The sequence below is a fragment of the Ictalurus punctatus genome, chromosome 22, assembly GCF_001660625.3.
Source record: "Ictalurus punctatus breed USDA103 chromosome 22, Coco_2.0, whole genome shotgun sequence".
In the NCBI taxonomy this organism is placed as follows: domain Eukaryota; kingdom Metazoa; phylum Chordata; class Actinopteri; order Siluriformes; family Ictaluridae; genus Ictalurus; species Ictalurus punctatus.
This window is the reverse complement of record NC_030437.2, coordinates 1,639,538-1,657,500: the sequence shown is the minus strand read 5'-3', so window position 1 is coordinate 1,657,500 and position 17,963 is coordinate 1,639,538. Positions and strand designations below refer to the sequence as shown.

At 41.3% G+C, this 17,963-nt stretch overlaps 1 protein-coding gene across 2 annotated transcripts; it reads left to right on the top strand.

Annotated features, from left to right (window-relative positions):
- The first annotated feature begins 11,720 nt into the window (after positions 1-11,720).
- LOC108255587 (uncharacterized) lies at positions 11,721-17,216 on the top strand. 2 transcript variants are annotated; one of them, XM_017451669.3, is made up of 6 exons: positions 11,721-11,943; positions 12,343-12,711; positions 12,796-12,840; positions 12,962-13,075; positions 14,368-14,390; positions 16,250-17,216. In XM_017451669.3, the coding sequence occupies exons 1-6, from the start codon at positions 11,919-11,921 to the stop codon at positions 16,373-16,375; spliced, it is 702 nt and encodes a 233-aa protein (XP_017307158.1). In that variant the 5' UTR covers positions 11,721-11,918; the 3' UTR covers positions 16,376-17,216. The 2 variants fall into 2 exon arrangements, with proteins under 2 accessions (XP_017307158.1, XP_017307159.1); XM_017451670.3 differs by lacking the exon at positions 14,368-14,390.
- Positions 17,217-17,963: the final 747 nt, after the last annotated feature.

The window sequence follows — 17,963 nt, the reverse complement described above, 5'->3', positions numbered from 1 at the left end:
TCTGTCTGTCTGTCTGTCTGTCTGTCTATCTATCTCTATGGTTGTTGTTTTTTTTTTTTTTTTTTTTTTTTTAAACACCCAAATTCTTAATCGTAACCATTCAGTTTGATGATGATATTTGAGGAAATCTACAGAATTTAAATAAACTGTCACACTGAATTAGCAATATCTCATGAGACTGCTTAAAATGGCAATTTATTTGGAGATGGATTCAAATGTATTTAACAAGGTACCAAATCATCCACATGTTGAATGCTTGACATACAGAAGGATCAGGCCATGACTGGAAAGAAGCCATTAAGTTTGTTTGTGTAAATTGTACTGCCATAGAATACACATGACCTCCTTCAACTATAACCCCAAATTCTGTCAGTCTGTACAGTGAAGGAACAACTCCAACACCTTCACTGGATGTGTATGAGTGGTGCTGCACTGCCGTGTTCAGACACCAGAGCACCTCCGCCTGCAGTGTCACATTCAAACCAAACCCTGCTGGAAGGTCGCTCGATTTTCCTTCGGTAGCGGCTCTGCTGGAAGCACTGGTCACTACAGCAGCAGTTCTGGTGTTTGTGGTGGTGGTGTAGTAGCTGAAGAGGTTACTTTGTCATTCATGGCAAAGTAACTAAACGTAGTTAATTGCGGCCTGCCTTTTACAGACGATTTGTGGCTATCAGACGGCATTTGAGCTTTAACAGTGTTGACACCCACTGTAACTAGCTTAAATAATTTTTTACAAACTCTGCAAAGTCTTTCTCCATGTTGACCTCCAACGGGCTACAACCATGTCCTAAATTCTTCGTCTTCCAGCCACTTTTGCTGGAGTTTGCACTTCCGCATTTCTTTACGGAATTTACTTTCTCTGCTCTAAGTTTTACTCCTGACCAGGCCTGAGGCAATTACCAAACTGGTTCTGTGTTTCACACCAATGTACATATTTCACAACAGCAAATCAAAGTTATTAATTATGAAGGCTATATTGAAAATAAGTTGGTCATTTAATTTTTTCTTCAAAACTATCTAAAATTTTTCATGTGTAGGAATAAAAGTATGCTTTTTAATGCCATTTAAGGCCTTAATTTTTGCTAAATTCATTTAAAGCGTCATGAAACACTAAAGGAGATAGTGCTGAATGAGGAGGATATTCAAATCCTGAATCCTGGTCAGAGAAACACTTTCATATAAAACTACAGATTTACACCTAAAGCTGATTTATTCATGTAATAGATAATAAAACTTCTGTGCTGATTTAACAGGTGGTGGATCAGGTGAAGTGCTGGTCATCATTAGCATTATTGTAGTCCTGGTTCTCATTGCCAGTGGTGTTGGATTTCTTCTCTGCAATAACAACAACTCTGGTAAGAAGTGGAAGAGGCAAATGTGAAGTTTTCAGAGAACAGATTTAGAGATGTTGGGAGTTCAGACCAGACACAAAACTGATATTGACATGTTGTCTTGTAAAGTTTATTCAGTTTAAGTTCATGTAGGTCAAACACACTACACACTTTTTTACATGTCTGTACAGCAATTTTTGTTGTAATTTTTAGACCAAATTTTAATCGACACTCCTTCACAACAGCACATCTGATAGTGACCCCACTAATAACACACTCCTTCAGCAGCAGAAGACCACAGTGGATTCCTCTCCTGTCAGCCAAGAACAGGAATCCGAGGCAATTGTGAGCACAGGCTCATTTAAAGTGGACAGTTGAAGATTGGGGGGGTCACCTGGTCTTTTTCCATTCTTCATCCAGTTTGGGTGAGTCTATGCCTCTCGGATTCCTGTTCTTTGCTGACAGGAGTGGAACCTGATGTGGTCTTCTGCTGTTGTAGTCCATCCACCTCAAGGTTAGATGTGTTGTGTATTCGGAGATGCTTTTCTGCTCTCCACGGTTGTAAAGCGTGATCCTAATAAAGTGGACGGTGAGTATCGGTCAAATACAATAGTTTTTTATGATGACCTGTTTCACAGAACTGCTAGAAGTGTACATTTTGATAATTCAATTTTAAGTATTATTGAAATAATTGTTTACTTGTAATGTTTAGATGAAATTTTAACTTGGAATATTTTTACGTTTCAGAGAAAAGCCTGTGCTAACATTAACTCTCGGCTCAGAGCTGATGGTGTTTCTTTGTGTCTGTTTTTCTAGGAGAGAGGAGGAGGGAGATGGAGTGTAGTGAATAAGGGCGAGCGTGTACACACACACACACACACACACACACACACACACACACAGGCACAAATTCCAGTGGGTAATCTTGTAAGACTTTGTTCTTGTATTTGGATGGAGGAGCTTATTTATTGTGAATCTGATAGTGCCAGGTTTTGGAGTAACACTTCTCAGTGATGGTGCTTATAGCAAGAAAAGCAGCCAGTATTCATGTCTGTAAGGGAGATGGATGAAGGTTTATTCCTTCAATGGACAGCAGGACAGTATTTCTATTTTGTGGTCATATGTTTTGTTTTGTACAAAGAAATGCACTAATGTATTCCTTGAAGTTTCTAAAGTATTTATCTTATCTGAAGTTGTTCAAGCTGATAATGAATATGAACAAACTAACTTGTTTTGACCTCCTCGATCTGTTTGGCAAATATCCAAAGACCGAACTGAAAGTGCAATATTCTTTGGATGTTCTTTTGGCTGCTACTTGAAAATGAGGAGTTTAAGTGTGTCCTGAGTCTGGATCATTTGGTGCATATGTATATCTGTAGCTTATTTGTTAAACTAGTGTTTGTCATGGAAACATTTTTTTTTCTTATTTATTTCTTCACATATGACTTCTGACCTCCAGTAACGTTCCCCCTTATTGATAACTATTGATTCTAGCTTCTTTTTTTTTTTTTCTACAAAAGTGTTGGTGAAGCTAAATTATTGTATTTTTATACTTTTATAGTCCTACATGCACACGAATCAGCCTTAAGATTAAAACTACCTAACTAATATTGTGTAGATCTGCCTTGTGCAGCCAAAACTGCTGTGACTGTCGAGGCATAGACTCCACAAGTGTTCTGAAGGTGTGAGCTCTGAACCAAGACGTTAGCTGCAGATCCTTTATGTCCTGTAAGTTGTGAGGTTGGGCCTCCATGGATCGGACTCGTTTGTACAGAACATCCCACAGTCGCTCGATCGGATTGAGATCTGGGGAATTTGGAGGCCAAATCAACACCTTGAACTCTTTGTGTTCCTCAAACCGTTCCTGAGCAGTTTTTGCAGTGTGTCCGGGAGTATTATCCTGCTGAAATAGGACGCTGACATCACCATGAAGTTTACAATGTTTATGTAGGAGGTACGTGTCACAGTAACTTCCACATGAATGCCAGGATCGTGTGCAGGGGTCAGCGTGGGCACTCTGACCAGTCTGCTACCCATGTCCTTACACAGCAAACTGTGATCTGTGTTCTGACTCCTTTCTGTCAGAGCCAGCATTAACCTTTTCAGCTATTTGTACAACAGTAGCTCTTCCGTGGGATCCAACCAGCCGGATTAGCCTTTTCTCCCCACGCACATCACTGAGCCTTGGGTGTCCATGACTCTCACCGGTTGTCTCACAACGTTACTTCTGTGTTATTTTGATTGTATTTCAGGAGCCAGCTTCTCTTGTTTTTTTGAAGTGTATACGTGTTTTTATTTCAGGAATTTTAATAGCAATGAGGTATTGTTGAGAATCAGATCAATTGTAAACCTGTATTGATAAAGTTAATGTTTTGTGACTGTTTAAAAATACCAATTATTTTGCTACATTTTATGTTGGCAGTTTTAAAGCCCTTTACAGTAAATGAAAAATATAATGCCAAACTAATGAAATTATTTGCAGCAAATGCTTACATTACTGTTTGTTATCTATTTTTTTAAAATAGATAATTAGATACTACTTCTAAAGTTACCAGAACTGAATGCGGTGATGTTAGGAGTCAGTATAGATGAAAATTCATTACTGTTTTGAAATGTTGACGGTTCGTCGCTATGGGGTGCTGATCACCAGCTGTACCCATGTTTAATATATAATTAATGGTGCTTGAATAGCACTACTATTGTTCTCCTGCAGTCGGCTCTACAGGCCCTACACTGCTGGCTGTAAGAAGTATAGGTAGCCTGTCTGACCGGCTCTCGAAAGTATTGGCTGTGAAATACTTCTGTACAAAATACTTATGTACGTGTTTTTTGTTTTTTTTTTTTAATTGCAAAGATTTCAAACAAACTTTTCACGTTGTCATTATTGGGTATTTTTTCTAGAATTTTGAGGAAAGTAATGAATTGAATCCATTTTGGAATAAGGCTGTAACATAACAAAATGTGGGAAAAGTGAAGTGCTGCGAATACTTTCCGGATGCACTGTATTGTAACTGTGACCTTAATCACCTTCCACCTGTAAACTGTTCGTGTCTTAAGGACTGTTCCACAGGTGCATGTGCAATAATTGTTTATGGTTCATTGAATAAGTGAAAAACATTGTTTAAACCCTTCCCAATAAAGATCTGTAAAGCTTATTTAGATTTTTACAAAATGAACTTTAAAAAACAGTTTTCTGGAAAAGGGATGTTTCTTTATTATTTTTGCTGAGTTTAGTTTCAGACTATAGCGAACAGTTTGAGAACAATCTTGTGAGGACCATATACAAGACTTAGGACTAGTTTGCAAATTAGCTGTAATTCACTCTAGCAGAAGTGTATGGGTCTGAAGAAGATTGTTTTCCATGTAACTGATGGTGTGAGAGATATGGAGGCACATAAAAGCGCTATTGAATCCGGCCAGTCAGTTTCACTTCATTTTACAAAGAAGTGGGCAGGATGCTAATACTTTGTGTCTTTGCAGTTTGCTTTTGGACAATAAACCAAGAAATGAAGGATCCAAATAAAATTAAACCGCACCAAATACAGTTAGTTGACTTTCTCAGTGATTGGTTTTTTAACTTTTTTTTGGGCAGGCTTGGAGCTTTTTTTCTCTTAAGCATTTGAAAATCTGAAAGGGCAGAAACCACAAGCCACTGGTTATGGCATACACAGTACCTGTGTTTTTCTGAGAAACTGTGCATAGCATGTTTTCCAACCACAAAAATGCACGCTTATCTAGATTCATTGCATTGCAACTCTTGTGCTGCATCAGAATGACAGACACCCTTTTATTACCCATAGCCAAAAATATAGTTTTGGCCTGGAAAATTTTTTATACCAGAAAACTGAATCTGAAAAGTGTTTTTTGCAATTGTGGGTCTGTTTGTAAAGACTCTACATAATACTTCAACAGTCGTTATCACCTGGCCACTGTCACGAACCTTGAGATGGTACGGAAGCAGGCGCGGGAGGCGAGTGAACCGAGTAGAGTCGGGAAGTTCCGGAAGCGTAGTCGTAGAGTCAGCAAGGGTCAAGCGATCGGGCGAACAATCCAAATGGGGATATCCAGATAGCGTAGTCGAGACGAGAAGCGATGGTCGAAGATCATAAGAAACAATGAACTAGAAGAGCTTGGAAACGCAGCAAACTAAGTTACTGAGCGTATACTTCACACAGATCCCGGGTGGATGTCCTTCCTAAGTACTAGTGTGTGTGTGTGTGTGTGTGATTGGTGCCAGGTGTGTCTGATCAGAACTCCGGGGATGGTGAGCGCATGCGTGCCAGAGAAGTGAGCATTGCATCTTGGGAATTTGAGTTCTGATTGGACCGCGCTGTGACAGAACCCCCCCCCAAAGGGCTCACTCCGGGAGCCGAGTTCTTTCTTGGCCTCCCCCGGGATCGTGGACCTGGGAGATGAGGATGAGTGACGTGAAAGTCCTTGGTGAGCTGTGGATCCAGTATATCCTGTTTGGGCACCCAGCACTGTTCCTCCGGTCCGTAACCTTCCCACTCGACCAAATACTCCAGCTTGCCCCTCCTGCGTCTAGATTTGAGGATGTTTTTGACGCGGTAAGCCGGTTGTCCATCAATCTCCAGAGGATTTGGAGGAGTCTCAGCTGGTACTTCGGTGGCTAGAGGACCGTTAACAACAGGTTTGAGACGTGATACGTGGAATGAAGGGGAGATGCGGCTGTGCCGTGGCAGCTCCAGACGGTAGGTGACCTCATTGACCCGTTTGAGGATCTTGAATGGTCCAGTATACCTTGGCGCTAGTTTTTTACAGCTGTGGGCTTGTCTCAAGTCTCTTGTGGACAACCATACCCGGTCGCCTGGTTGGTAGTTAGGGTGTTCTTTGCGGCGGCGATCTGCCTTGTGTTTATACGTCTCTGTTGTCTCCTTCAGGCGTCGATGGGTGTCAGCCCAGACACGCTCACTACGTTTGAACCAGTGGTCAACGGCCGGAGCTGCGGTGGGGGTTGCGTTCCACGGGAACAGAGGGGGTTGGTAATCGAGCACGCACTGGAAGGGGGTGAGATTGGTGGCCGAATGATGTAGTGAGTTCTGGGCGTACTCAGCCCATGGCAAGAACTTGCTCCAGTCCTCTGGGTTGTTGGCACAAAAGGTGCGGAGGAATCGTCCCAGTTCCTGATTGACTCGTTCGGCTCGCCCATTGGCTTGTGGGTGATACCCGGAGATGAGATTCACTGTTACTCCCAGCTTGGTCATGAAACTGGACCACACTCTGGAGGTGAACTGTGGGCCCCTGTCACTGACGATCTCCTCCGGAATGCCGTAATACCTGAACACATGCTGGAATAGCACTTCAGCTGTCCTGAATGCAGTGGGGAGAGCGGGTAAGGGAATGAAGCGTACGGACTTGGAGAACCAGTCCACTGTGACTAGAATAGTGGTATCTCCTTGGGATCTAGGCAGGTCTGTTACGAAATCTACAGATATGTGTGACCATGGGCGTTCGGGGATAGGTAAAGGCTTGAGCCTCCCGGCGGGGAGGGTCCGAGGTACTTTACTCTGTGCGCACGATGAACAGGACTTCACCACCTTGTGTATGTCTCCTATCATATTGGGCCACCTGTATTTCTCTTCCAGGAGATGGTGTGTGTGTTGTGTCCCAGGATGCCCCGTACCGAGTACCGTGTGTGCCCAGATGATGAGTTCTTGGTGGTACTCTTCAGGTACAAAGAGTCTGTCGGGAGGACACTTTACAGGAACTTGGGACTGGGGAATCTGCTCTAGTTCCATGTCCAGCTCCCACTCTAGCGCACTGATAACACATGAGGGATGAATGATGTATTCCTCCTGCTTGTCGATCCGTTCTGTCTGATCAAGACGAGACAGGTCATCCGCCTTTGTGTTCTTGGACCCGGGTCTGTAGGATAACGTGAATTGAAATCTAGTGAAAAATAGGGCCCATCGGGCCTGGCGGGGTGTGAGTCGCTTTGCCGTGCGAAGGTACTCCAGGTTCTTATGGTCCGTGAAGATGACAAATGGATGAGTAGCCCCCTCTAACCACTGTCTCCACTCTTCCAGCGCTAACTTAACTGCCAAGAGTTCCCGATTCCCCACATCGTAGTTTCTCTTGGCTGGGGAAAGCTTTCGCGAGAAGAAGGCCACCGGGTGAAGTTTTGGTTTTTCTCCAAATCGTTGGGACAGAATGGCTCCTACCCCAGTTTCTGATGCGTCCATCTCCACTATAAACGGTCTGGATGGGTCTGGATGTTTGATGAGGGGTGCAGTGGTGAAGGCCTTCTTGAGCTTGTCGAAGGCAGATTGGGCAGTTGGATTCTATGCCAGACGCTTGGGTCTCCCCTTTAGCAGGGATGTGAGGGGGTTGGCGACGACACTGAAATTCCTGATAAATCTCCTGTAGAAGTTTGCAAATCCCAGAAACCTCTGTAGTTCCTTGATGGTCGTGGGTGTGGGCCAGCTTACGACCGCCTGGACCTTTTCTTGGTCCATGGAGATTCCCTCGGAGCTGATGACGTAGCCCAGAAACATGATGGTGGTTTTATGGAATTCACACTTCTCGGCTTTCACATATAGCTGGTGACAGAGCAGTTGCTGTAGCACTTGGCGAACGTGGTGAACATGGTCTTCCCGGGAGTCAGAGTATATCAGTATATCGTCGATGTAGGCAATCACATGGCGTCCCAGCGTGTCACGTAACACATCGTTAATTAAACATTGGAAGACCGAGGGGGCGTTCGAAAGCCCATACGGCATGACCTGGTACTCGTAGTGGCCTGAGGTTGTGCTGAATCCAGACTTCCATTCATCTCCCTCGCGGATCCAGACCAGGTTGTATGCACTGCGCAAGTCCAGTTTCGTGAAAATGGTGGCCTTGCGTAATTGTTCCAGAGCGGCTGGTACTAGAGGGAGTGGGTAGTGGTACTTGACGCAACATTGGTTTAGTCCTCGGTAGTCGATGCACGGTCGTAAACCTCCTCCCTTCTTCTCCACGAAGAAAAATCCCGCGGATGCTGGAGAAGTGGATGGTCATATATATCCTTGGTGCAACGCCTCCTGAATGTACTCTTCCATGGCCTTTTGCTCAGTGATCGTTAGCGGGTAGACCCTCCCTCGTGGCAGTGTAGTGCCTGGGAGCAAATCAATAGCGCAGTCGTAATCACGGTGGGGAGGTAGTCCGCTCGCTTTCTTCCTACTGAATACCTCCATGAGGTCGTGGTAGACACTGGGGATCGGAACGTGAGCTGCCTTATCTGGGCTTTCAATGGAGGTGGATGCTATGGAGATCACCGGGACTTGAAGGCAGTGAGACATGCAGTGAGCTGACCAGCGTGTGATCTCCCTTTGGTCCCACGAAATTTGGGGATTGTGATGTTCGAGCCAAGGGAGACAGAGTACCACGGGGTGTCGAGCCGTCACTATGACATGGAACGTGATCGTCTCCTGATGAAGGGCGCTGGTTCGGAGGTTAACAGGTTCGGTGCAGTGGGTGATTATGCCATCTCCTATGGGGGCCCCATCAATGGCTTGGACACGGTGGGGGGTGCAGAGAGGACGAACGGGGATATTATATTGGTGTACGGTCTCTTGGCTAATGAAATTCCCTGTCGCTCCCGAGTCGATCAGTGCTTCTAAAACACAAGAAACCCTTGAATAATCCACGATAACGGGCAATACGAAGGCAGACTGAATACAGTGCTGGGTAATGGGTTCGGGACACACCCCTGACTGAAGTGGTCTGGCAGTTTTGGCTTCCCCTCGGGTGGAGCCCTGTTTGAGAGGGCATTGCGGCACGAAGTGGCCCCTCTCACCACAGTAGAAACAACGGTGTTCACGGCGCCGTCATTCTCTTTCCTGCATGCTCACCCGAGTCTGTCCCAGCTGCATGGGCTCACTAGAGTGCTCAGGTGTCGGTGCTTCCGCCTCACCACCTCCGGGGTGGCGGCTACATAGTAGACGATCCAGGCGGATAGCTACGCTGATGAGTGAGTCGAGGGTCAAAAGGTCATCGCGGCACGCCAGCTCCGTTAGGATGTCAGCATTTAATCCCCGGCGGAACATGGCTTTGAGAGCGGGTTGATTCCATCCTCTCCGGGCGGCGACAGTGCGAAATTCGAGGGCATAATCCGCCACACTCCGTGATCCCTTCGCCATGGACAATAACTCCTCCCCAGTCTCCCGGCCATCTGGAGAGTGATCGAATACCGTGCGGAAGCGTGACGTCAGCTGCTCATACGTGCTGATGCTGTTCCCTTCCTGTTCCCATTCCGCGGTGGCCCAGAGGAGAGCTTTCCCGGTTAAAAGTTCCATGAAATGGATGATCTTCTGATTCTCCGTCATGTCTGGGTACGTGGAAAAAAACAGGGAGCACTGGAGTAAAAAGCCCCGGCAGCGTGAGGCACCGTAGCAGGCTGCGCGGCTAGATTTAAACGAGCTACCTGCTCAGTCAGGTAGGCGAGCCGTTGGTCATGTTCGCTAAGCATCCAGCCATGTCCCTCGATGGTATGCGGCCAGCGATCTCCCGCTGCCTCCATTAATAGGCGAAGTATTCTGTCACGAACCTTGAGATGGTACGGAAGCAGGCGCGGGAGGCGAGTGAACCGAGTAGAGTCGGGAAGTTCCGGAAGTGTAGTCGTAGAGTCAGCAAGGGTCAAGCAATTGGGCGAATAATCCAAATCGGGATATCCAGATAACGTAGTCGAGACGAGAAGCGAGGGTCGAAGATCATAAGAAACAATGAACTAGAAGAGCTTGGAAACGCAGCAAACTAAGTTACTGAGCGTATACTTCGCGCAGATCCCGGGTGGATGTCCTTCCTAAGTACTAGTGTGTGTGTGTGTGTGTGTGATTGGTGCCAGGTGTGTCTGATCAGAACTCCGGGGATGGTGAGCGCATGCGTGCCTGAGAAGTGAGCATTGCATCTTGGGAATTTGAGTTCTGATCGGACCGCGCTGTGACAGCCACCAGTGACATTTCATTTTCTTTTTGCAATGTCAATGCACTAAAACCACAAACCCTGTTTTTACTCTTTATTTTACTTTTCACATAAACAAGTCATCATTAAGCACTGAATGATCACAGTAATTAAATTATTCCTAACTGTTGATTTCTCTGTGCTTCATCCATAGAGTAATGCACATTCTTGTTCATGCAATAAACACACAAAACTGAACAGCAGCATCCATTGTTTCATTAGTTAAAAAACTGTTAACACATGCAGTGCAAACCTTACACCATTTTGCAACCAATTTAATGAAGGCTTGGTTGTTATAGAGTAGGTGTTTAATTGGAGAAAGACAGCAGAATACTTGAATTGCAAGCACTTTAGAAATAAAGCATAATTTAACCCAAACAGAAAAGTCTGTTTAGTTAAACACTTAAACAAGGAGAATTCACATCAATCACCTTGAAAACGAATGTCAAAAAACTTTTTTCTTACAGTCCAGTTCATAAACTCCATGTGAACTATGTTCAGACTGGAGTAGTGACCTGAGTTCTCTGAATATCAAATTCTGCAGTTTTGTAACTTGGCAGATGAATTCAGCCTTTGTTATAGGTTAGGTAAATTAATTAGATGCTCACTGGAGTTAATCAAGTCCTGATGTTGCAGGAAATAAAATATTACCAGGAAGGCTTTTAGTTACTAACTACAGTATATAGGTAAAGTTCGTCACAACAAACTTTGATGTTGTCTTGACAAAGCCAGATTGAAAGTTTAAGTATCAGTTAGAAATCTGAAGGTAATGTGCAATTTTAAGAAAGAAAGAGAAACAGATGGGTACGGTGCCAATACTTGTAGTGTTAGATATAGATAGCTACGGTGCCAATACTTGTAGTGTTAGATATAGATAGCTAGGGTGTAAATACTTGTAGAAATAGATAGATAGATAGATAGATAGATAGATAGATAGATAGATAGATAGATAGATAGATAGATAGATTAAGTGAGAGTCTCTGTTACAGGTACACTGACACAGTGAGAGGGAGAGAAGAGGGGCTTCAGACCGTGTGCGTCCAGCTATGGGTTTTGACAGTTGAAGTTTGAAATCTTGAACATTCCGAGCCAGGCTCTGAATATTCCATCAATTTAAGTGAATGGGAGTTTTTGGGATCATCCGGTCATGACTGCCTGATCAGTCTGAAGGACTGGGATGAGTTTGGTGAAAGTAGCTTGAAAGCTCAAGGAGTTATAACAGTCAGAATCTTTTAATGCAAGTTAGTGGGAATTTTGGCTACTTTGATCTTCCATAATGGGAATTCTGTCATTCCGATCACTTATAAAGTCATAGCAACTCAAGTCAGAACTGGCTGATGTGTATGTCGCTTGAAAGCTCTGTGAGGAGTAGCGTTCAGATATTTTGGTTTCAGAATAATAATAATAATAAGAAGAAGAAGAAGAAGAAGAAGAAGAAGAAGAGGAAGAAGAAGAAGGTTATGAAGCAGAACAGTATGCTGGCTTTGTCAAGCCAACGTAATAAACTGCTGTAGCCTGTACACCTCTCACACCTCCTGCACACAGAAAAACCATCATTTAATTCTCCAGATAGCCATTTCCTCTTTGTCTCTCGCCTGACACAGAACATCAAAGGCCTGGTCCGCAAGCATGCTTTTCTTTCTCTGTGTGATGGGTAAGTGTAAATCATCTTATTTGTTGTTTCACTAAACATAGGAACAATTATATAGAATTGTAAGACATTTTTTAATCTGAATACACACTACATGGCCGAGGTCACAATTAAACGTCATACTAAATTACTAAGTACTGAGTGTTGATCTCTGAACGCTACAAAGTTGTGCAATGATTTAGAAAAAAGTTCAATATGGAACAGATTTCCCCTCGTTTTTGTTTACGTTCTGCTATGAGATATTGTTAGTGTGAGTGTTGAAAAGTTTGAAAGTTGAAACTTTCATTTCACACTCTATGTTTAAAATCTAATTTTATAGCTAAGTTGTTTTGTTGTTTTTTTTTAACTGGCGAAACAGGATATGTTTGATACAGATGAAGTGTGTGTTTTATGGGTTAACAGGTTTGCTGTCTGAGACTCTGTGCTCTTCAGCTTTAGAAGCAGAACCTGGAGATAATGTCACTATTTGGTGCGAGCATGAGATGGATTATCCAGGTTACATCTTCTGGTTCTACCAATACCTCAATACTGCTTCATTAAGTACCACTTCAGTACCACGTCTTGTTGGGTGCAAGCATTTTAAAACCTCAGGCTCGCCACAAAACTGTTATTTCTATGATGACCCTGAGCGCATGGTGATTTCTGTTTATGGCAAGAGGACGTCTCTCACCATCACTGCAGTAAACGTCTCTGATACAGGACTGTATTACTGCAGCTCCATGCAACTGAACCAAATTTCATTTAGCAACTCAAGCTACTTGAAGGTCAACGGTAAATGTTGCCTATATAATACAAATTACTTGCACTATAAGTTTTGTTGAATATTTTTTTTAAATAAATAACTCCATATTTAAGGTGGAAATGAAACACTTCCCAAGAACTCGCAGGACAAAGCACAAGGTTTGTCATGTATCCATTATTTTGTGCAGCCACATCAGCTTTTATATATATATGTGTAGCTCAAATTTAAATCAAACTTCACTGTGGTCTTTAACTGTAGAAATGTGTTCTACTGTTTAAGATCCAGACTCTTCTGCTGTGTTCTTCATGCTGAATGTGGTGTTTGGTGCCATGATCGTGATTCTTTTCGGTGTCCTGATCTTCATCATACTGACGAACAGAAAAACACATAGAGGTAAATTATTACTCTTATTTTAAAAAAGGTAATTAATTAATTAAGTATTCTAATTAATTGCTATAAATTGTAATACATTTTACTAATAATAATAATTATTAGTAGTGCTATAAATATTGTTACCTCGCATACTTATTATTATTAGTGATGCCTGCGAAGCAAAGCATCACTGTTGTTGTTACTACTTCTTCTTATTAGTATTATTGTTGTTGTTGTTGTTGTTATTGTTGTTATTATTATTATTATTATTATTATTATTATAATTATTATTATTATTATTATTATTATTATTATTATTATTATTCCACACAAAACTCATCCTGCACAGTTTGTGTTACGGACATGAATGAGGGCTGCCATGTAATGATGTTTTAGAGACGTTTAATGAAGATAATATAAGGGCAAGGCAAAATCCACAACAAGGACAGACAGAGGTCAAACGATCAGGAAAACAGATTAGAGAAGATTTGAAAGGTGTGCTATGACTTTTATAAGCGATACGACTTACGATGTTCAAACCAAGGACAAAAAAAAAAATCGCACGTTTTTGGCCCATGTAGAATGAATGGGGAATAAAGCATGGGTGTCACAGCTCGGACATCGTTCAGCTGATATGACACTAGTATCACATATCCTCTCGTACGTCTTAGGGAGTGGACCCGGCATGTACACATTGCGTATGACAAGGGTTTGAACGACGTGTCCAAATGACAGACCCAGAGAATCAGGAAATCCCATTTGGGAATTGATCCCACATGCACTCCTCGTGGAATTTCCTGTCAGAATTCCCAATACACACTAATGTAAAATTAATCTAGTGGACCAAAAGAGGCATAAACTGATCACCAAACTACTGCAGCCATGTCATACATCAAAACGACCGGCTCTGTGAGGAGAATAGCATTATTGATTGGCCCCATAGACATTAATGGGAAATGGTGTCCCCTTTAAGTACCACACTGTCAGTGACAGATACATGAATGACATGTCCAAGTGTTCAGATACATGAATGACATGTCCAGAGAATCAGAAAATCGTATACACATGAAGCGCCCTCTACTGACCGGCGTGCGCAGCTGCATGTCAGTGTCGAATTTTGCATGGGCAAGCACCTCTCACATTTTCTTCCGAAAATGTCAAATCTAGTTATAATTGTTGTTGTTGTTGATGATGATGATAATAATAACAACAATAATAATCCTGTTCATGTTTACAACAATGCACATATTAAAGCATGAATATATGAACAAATAAAAGTTAATCTAGAACTTTTTTGTTTTGTTTTGTTTCAGTTGATAATGCTGAGGCACATCAGGTAAATCTACAAATAAATAAAAAATAAATAGGTACAGTGGTTTACAGAATTATTGGCAGCCTGAATTCATTTGAGTAAAAATAAGATGCTCATTTGTTATGAGCTAATACAGAATTAATCCGATTTTTTTTTGCACTAAAACTATGGCTTAATTTTATATTAAATATGTGTGCTGATAATTTTGGGCATCACTGTATATGCAAGAAAGCTTTGAATGTGCACAGTTTAACTCTAATCAGTTTCTTTTTCTGGCAGTTCACAATTTTCCTGAAATTTTATCAGTGTATTTCTTCTTCACTGTAACAACAGAGCTCTAGAAATAATTATTGTAGGATCTCTATGTTGACTCTTTGGTTAATTGCATTTAATAAAGTGTTGAAATGGGTTAGTACTCATTAGTACACACTACCAGCACTTTCGTTAATCTCATTCTTTAAGTTCTCCTTACTCATGCCTAAATTCACATAATTAAATAGACTACGATCTATTTTTTGGCTACAAATTCAAACTTACTGCAAATTCTCAGTGTACAGCGAGTGTTACTTCAATAAATTTCTCTGGAGTTTATGTTTATTTCGCTTGTGTGTTTCACTTGTTTTTTGAATTTTGAAAGTTTACATTTGTTTAAATAATTGACAAGTTTATGGGAAGGTATGGTGTTACCAACAGTGGGTAGTGTTAGCTCCTCACAGCTGCCGGGTTCCTAGTTCCAACCTAAGTTTGGTTGTTAACAATGACTTAATGAATAGTTTGTGTCAGTGTCACATTAGTGTCTTATTTACAGCACCAAAAAACAATGTATTAAAAGTGGTAACACACTAACATGACAGTTTAGTTTTCCATTTCAAGTTCTGGGGTTAAATATTAGTTAAGGTTACAGTATAATTAGGCCTATAACAAATGGAATTCAATAACAACTTTTTTCTATACAGTAAAGGCACAAATATTTAAAGTTCTAGTACAACCCCTGGCAAAAATGATGGAATCACCACACTTCGAGGATGTTCACCGAGATTTTTTTACTTTGTAGCAAATAAACGAATCACAGATATGACACAAAACAATTTTTGTTTAACAGCTGAACATTCTGGCCTCATGAAACATACCTTAAACTAATTAAATATGACATTTTTACCAATTCAAGTAGAGGAAAAAATTATGGAATCATCAACAAATAAAATCACAGTTAGTACTTTGTTGCTTCTCCTCGGGCTTTTATGATGGTCTGAATTCTGAGGTATGGACTTCACTAATGAAAAACAATATTCTCCAACAAGCTGGTTCCAACTTTCTCGAACAGCATTGCAGGATGGAGCCTTGTCATGGACCAATTTTTTTTAATTTCCACCATAAATTTACAATCGGACTGAGATCTGGACTGTTTGCTGGCCATGTCATTGAGTTGATCTGCCTTTCCTGAAAAAAAGCTTTAACACTCTTTGCTCTGTGGTGAGATGCATCATCATCCTGAACAATGACTTCATCACCAAACCTATTTTCTATCGATGGAATGAGAAAAGTGTCCAAAATTTCAGTGTACACCTGTGCATTGACTGACTGTTGGGGTCTCCCCTAAATAATAAAATATTATTTGTTGAGGTATGTTTCATGAGCTGGGTGAACATCCTCTAAGTGTGGTGATTCCATAATTTTTGCCAGGGGTTGTAGCATCATTACAGCATTGTATTGTAGGTCATAATTAATGAGCTCTTTTATCACAATGGGGTTTAACTGTTATCTCAGTAAATTACACCTGAATTCACTTTAATCACAATAATAATAATACAAAGAAAGAATATACAGAAGTTTTAGTAATGTATCGTTTTATCATGTCTGAGATATCCTCTGTCTCGTTACAGGAGCATGACTCTGTGAATTACGGACCTGTACAGCTCTGTAAGAAAACTAAGAGGACAAGGGGGCGTGGTGAAATAAAGGAACTGTGTGATGTTTATTCATATGTTGTATATCAGCAATTGGCATAGCAATGTCGGGATAGCATGCTCATGTAGCATCAGAGGGGTAACTATACACTCTGGTCACAGTTTGAGTCACGATACTGGCTTCATGATTTACGATTCGATTCTCTGAATGTTTTGAACAAAAATTGAATGAAGAAAATTTATGACTGAAAATAATTAATAAATATTGATAAGTTAGCTGTAAACAGTAAATTATATAGACTCCTATTTCTAAACCATAAACAATGCAAAACTATGTACATTTTATTGTCTATTAAAGTAAATAAATAACAAATTACTATGATCAGAGGAATTAGAGCTCCAAAGTCGGCTAAAATGCCCTGTAGGACTCATGCAGTCTCATATTTTGGCTCCATAAATTGCAGCAGCGTGGGACTGGTGTCGTTTGAAAGCTACCGAAGAGCTCATTTTAACTGTTATAACATGGTTGTGTCACCGTATAATCTATAATGTGCGTCAGTCTTTATGTTCCAGAGCTCTCTGCACACTCATCATTTTTGTCCCATTCTGTGTAAACTCTAGAGACTGTCTGCAGTCACAGTTTTTCCCCATTCTGATGTTTGATCGGAACATCAACTGAAGCTCTTGACCTGTATCTGCATGATTATAATGCTTTGTGCCCCTGCCACATGACTGGCTGATTGGATAACTGCAGACATGTTCACAAGTCCCTGAAGTCCACGTCAAGTCTCTAGTTCTTTATTGTAATTAACAGTGTATGAGGATAAAACAGTTCAGAAATATTAAAACCGATTACTTCTAGACTATGTCTTGTTCATTTATTCAAAATTGTCTAATAAAGCACACAAGCTTTTACTTAAATCATTAATTTAATTTGTATACACAATTAAAAAAAACGATTACTTTCAACCTATTACATTTGATCTAAAAGGTCTCTGTATAATTACAAGAAAATTCAGGAAATATATTACTTTTTTTGTCATTTGGTGCAAAATGCCATCATCAGTGCATAGACTTGATAGCTTGTTTACTCTCCCTTCAAAGTGTCCTTCGGATGGTGATTCATACCGTTTGGAACACAGAGACCGTCACCACGAGAAAGAACCGTGCTGTGTATTTTGAGCTATTTGAGTTACTGTAGTTTGCTGGGGACGACAGGAAAAGGACATGGAAACATTTGTACTTGTTGAAAATGGACAGAAAGCAAGCCCCTGACAGCTGTGTAACACCGCAGTGTCCCTTTGGATTAATTGATTGCTTTTCAAATAAAATGACACGAAGCGATCACGCTGTAAGACTTGGGTATATTGTTATTGTTTGTTGTTCATTTATATAACAGCACTTTTCCAATGGGTGATGAACACACACCTTCAGATGTGTCACACGTCTATATAATAATGCAGGCTTGGTGTGTTTAGAGCTGAATTGTTTTGATATTTACTGATGGGGAAGATTGAAGGAGGAACAAATGTGGTGTTTGATGGTGTCATGTGGGGTAGTAAAGAGAGAACATAATCGGGAATGCCAAACAAAAATGACTTGTGTTTTTTATGAATCTGTCTTCAAGTCCAAGTCAAGTCTCTCTTTTTTGCGACTTAAGTGTGACTCAAGTCGCATACTCGAATTTCCA

Excerpts from the sequence above, each read along its gene's own strand:
- LOC108255587 (XM_017451669.3), top strand. The coding sequence starts at position 11,919 with ATGCTTTTCTTTCTCTGTGTGATGG. Across the intron at positions 12,712-12,795 it reads AAGCTACTTGAAGGTCAACG|GTGGAAATGAAACACTTCCC; the intron begins GTAAATGTTGCC and ends TCCATATTTAAG. Across the intron at positions 14,391-16,249 it reads ATAATGCTGAGGCACATCAG|GAGCATGACTCTGTGAATTA; the intron begins GTAAATCTACAA and ends GTCTCGTTACAG.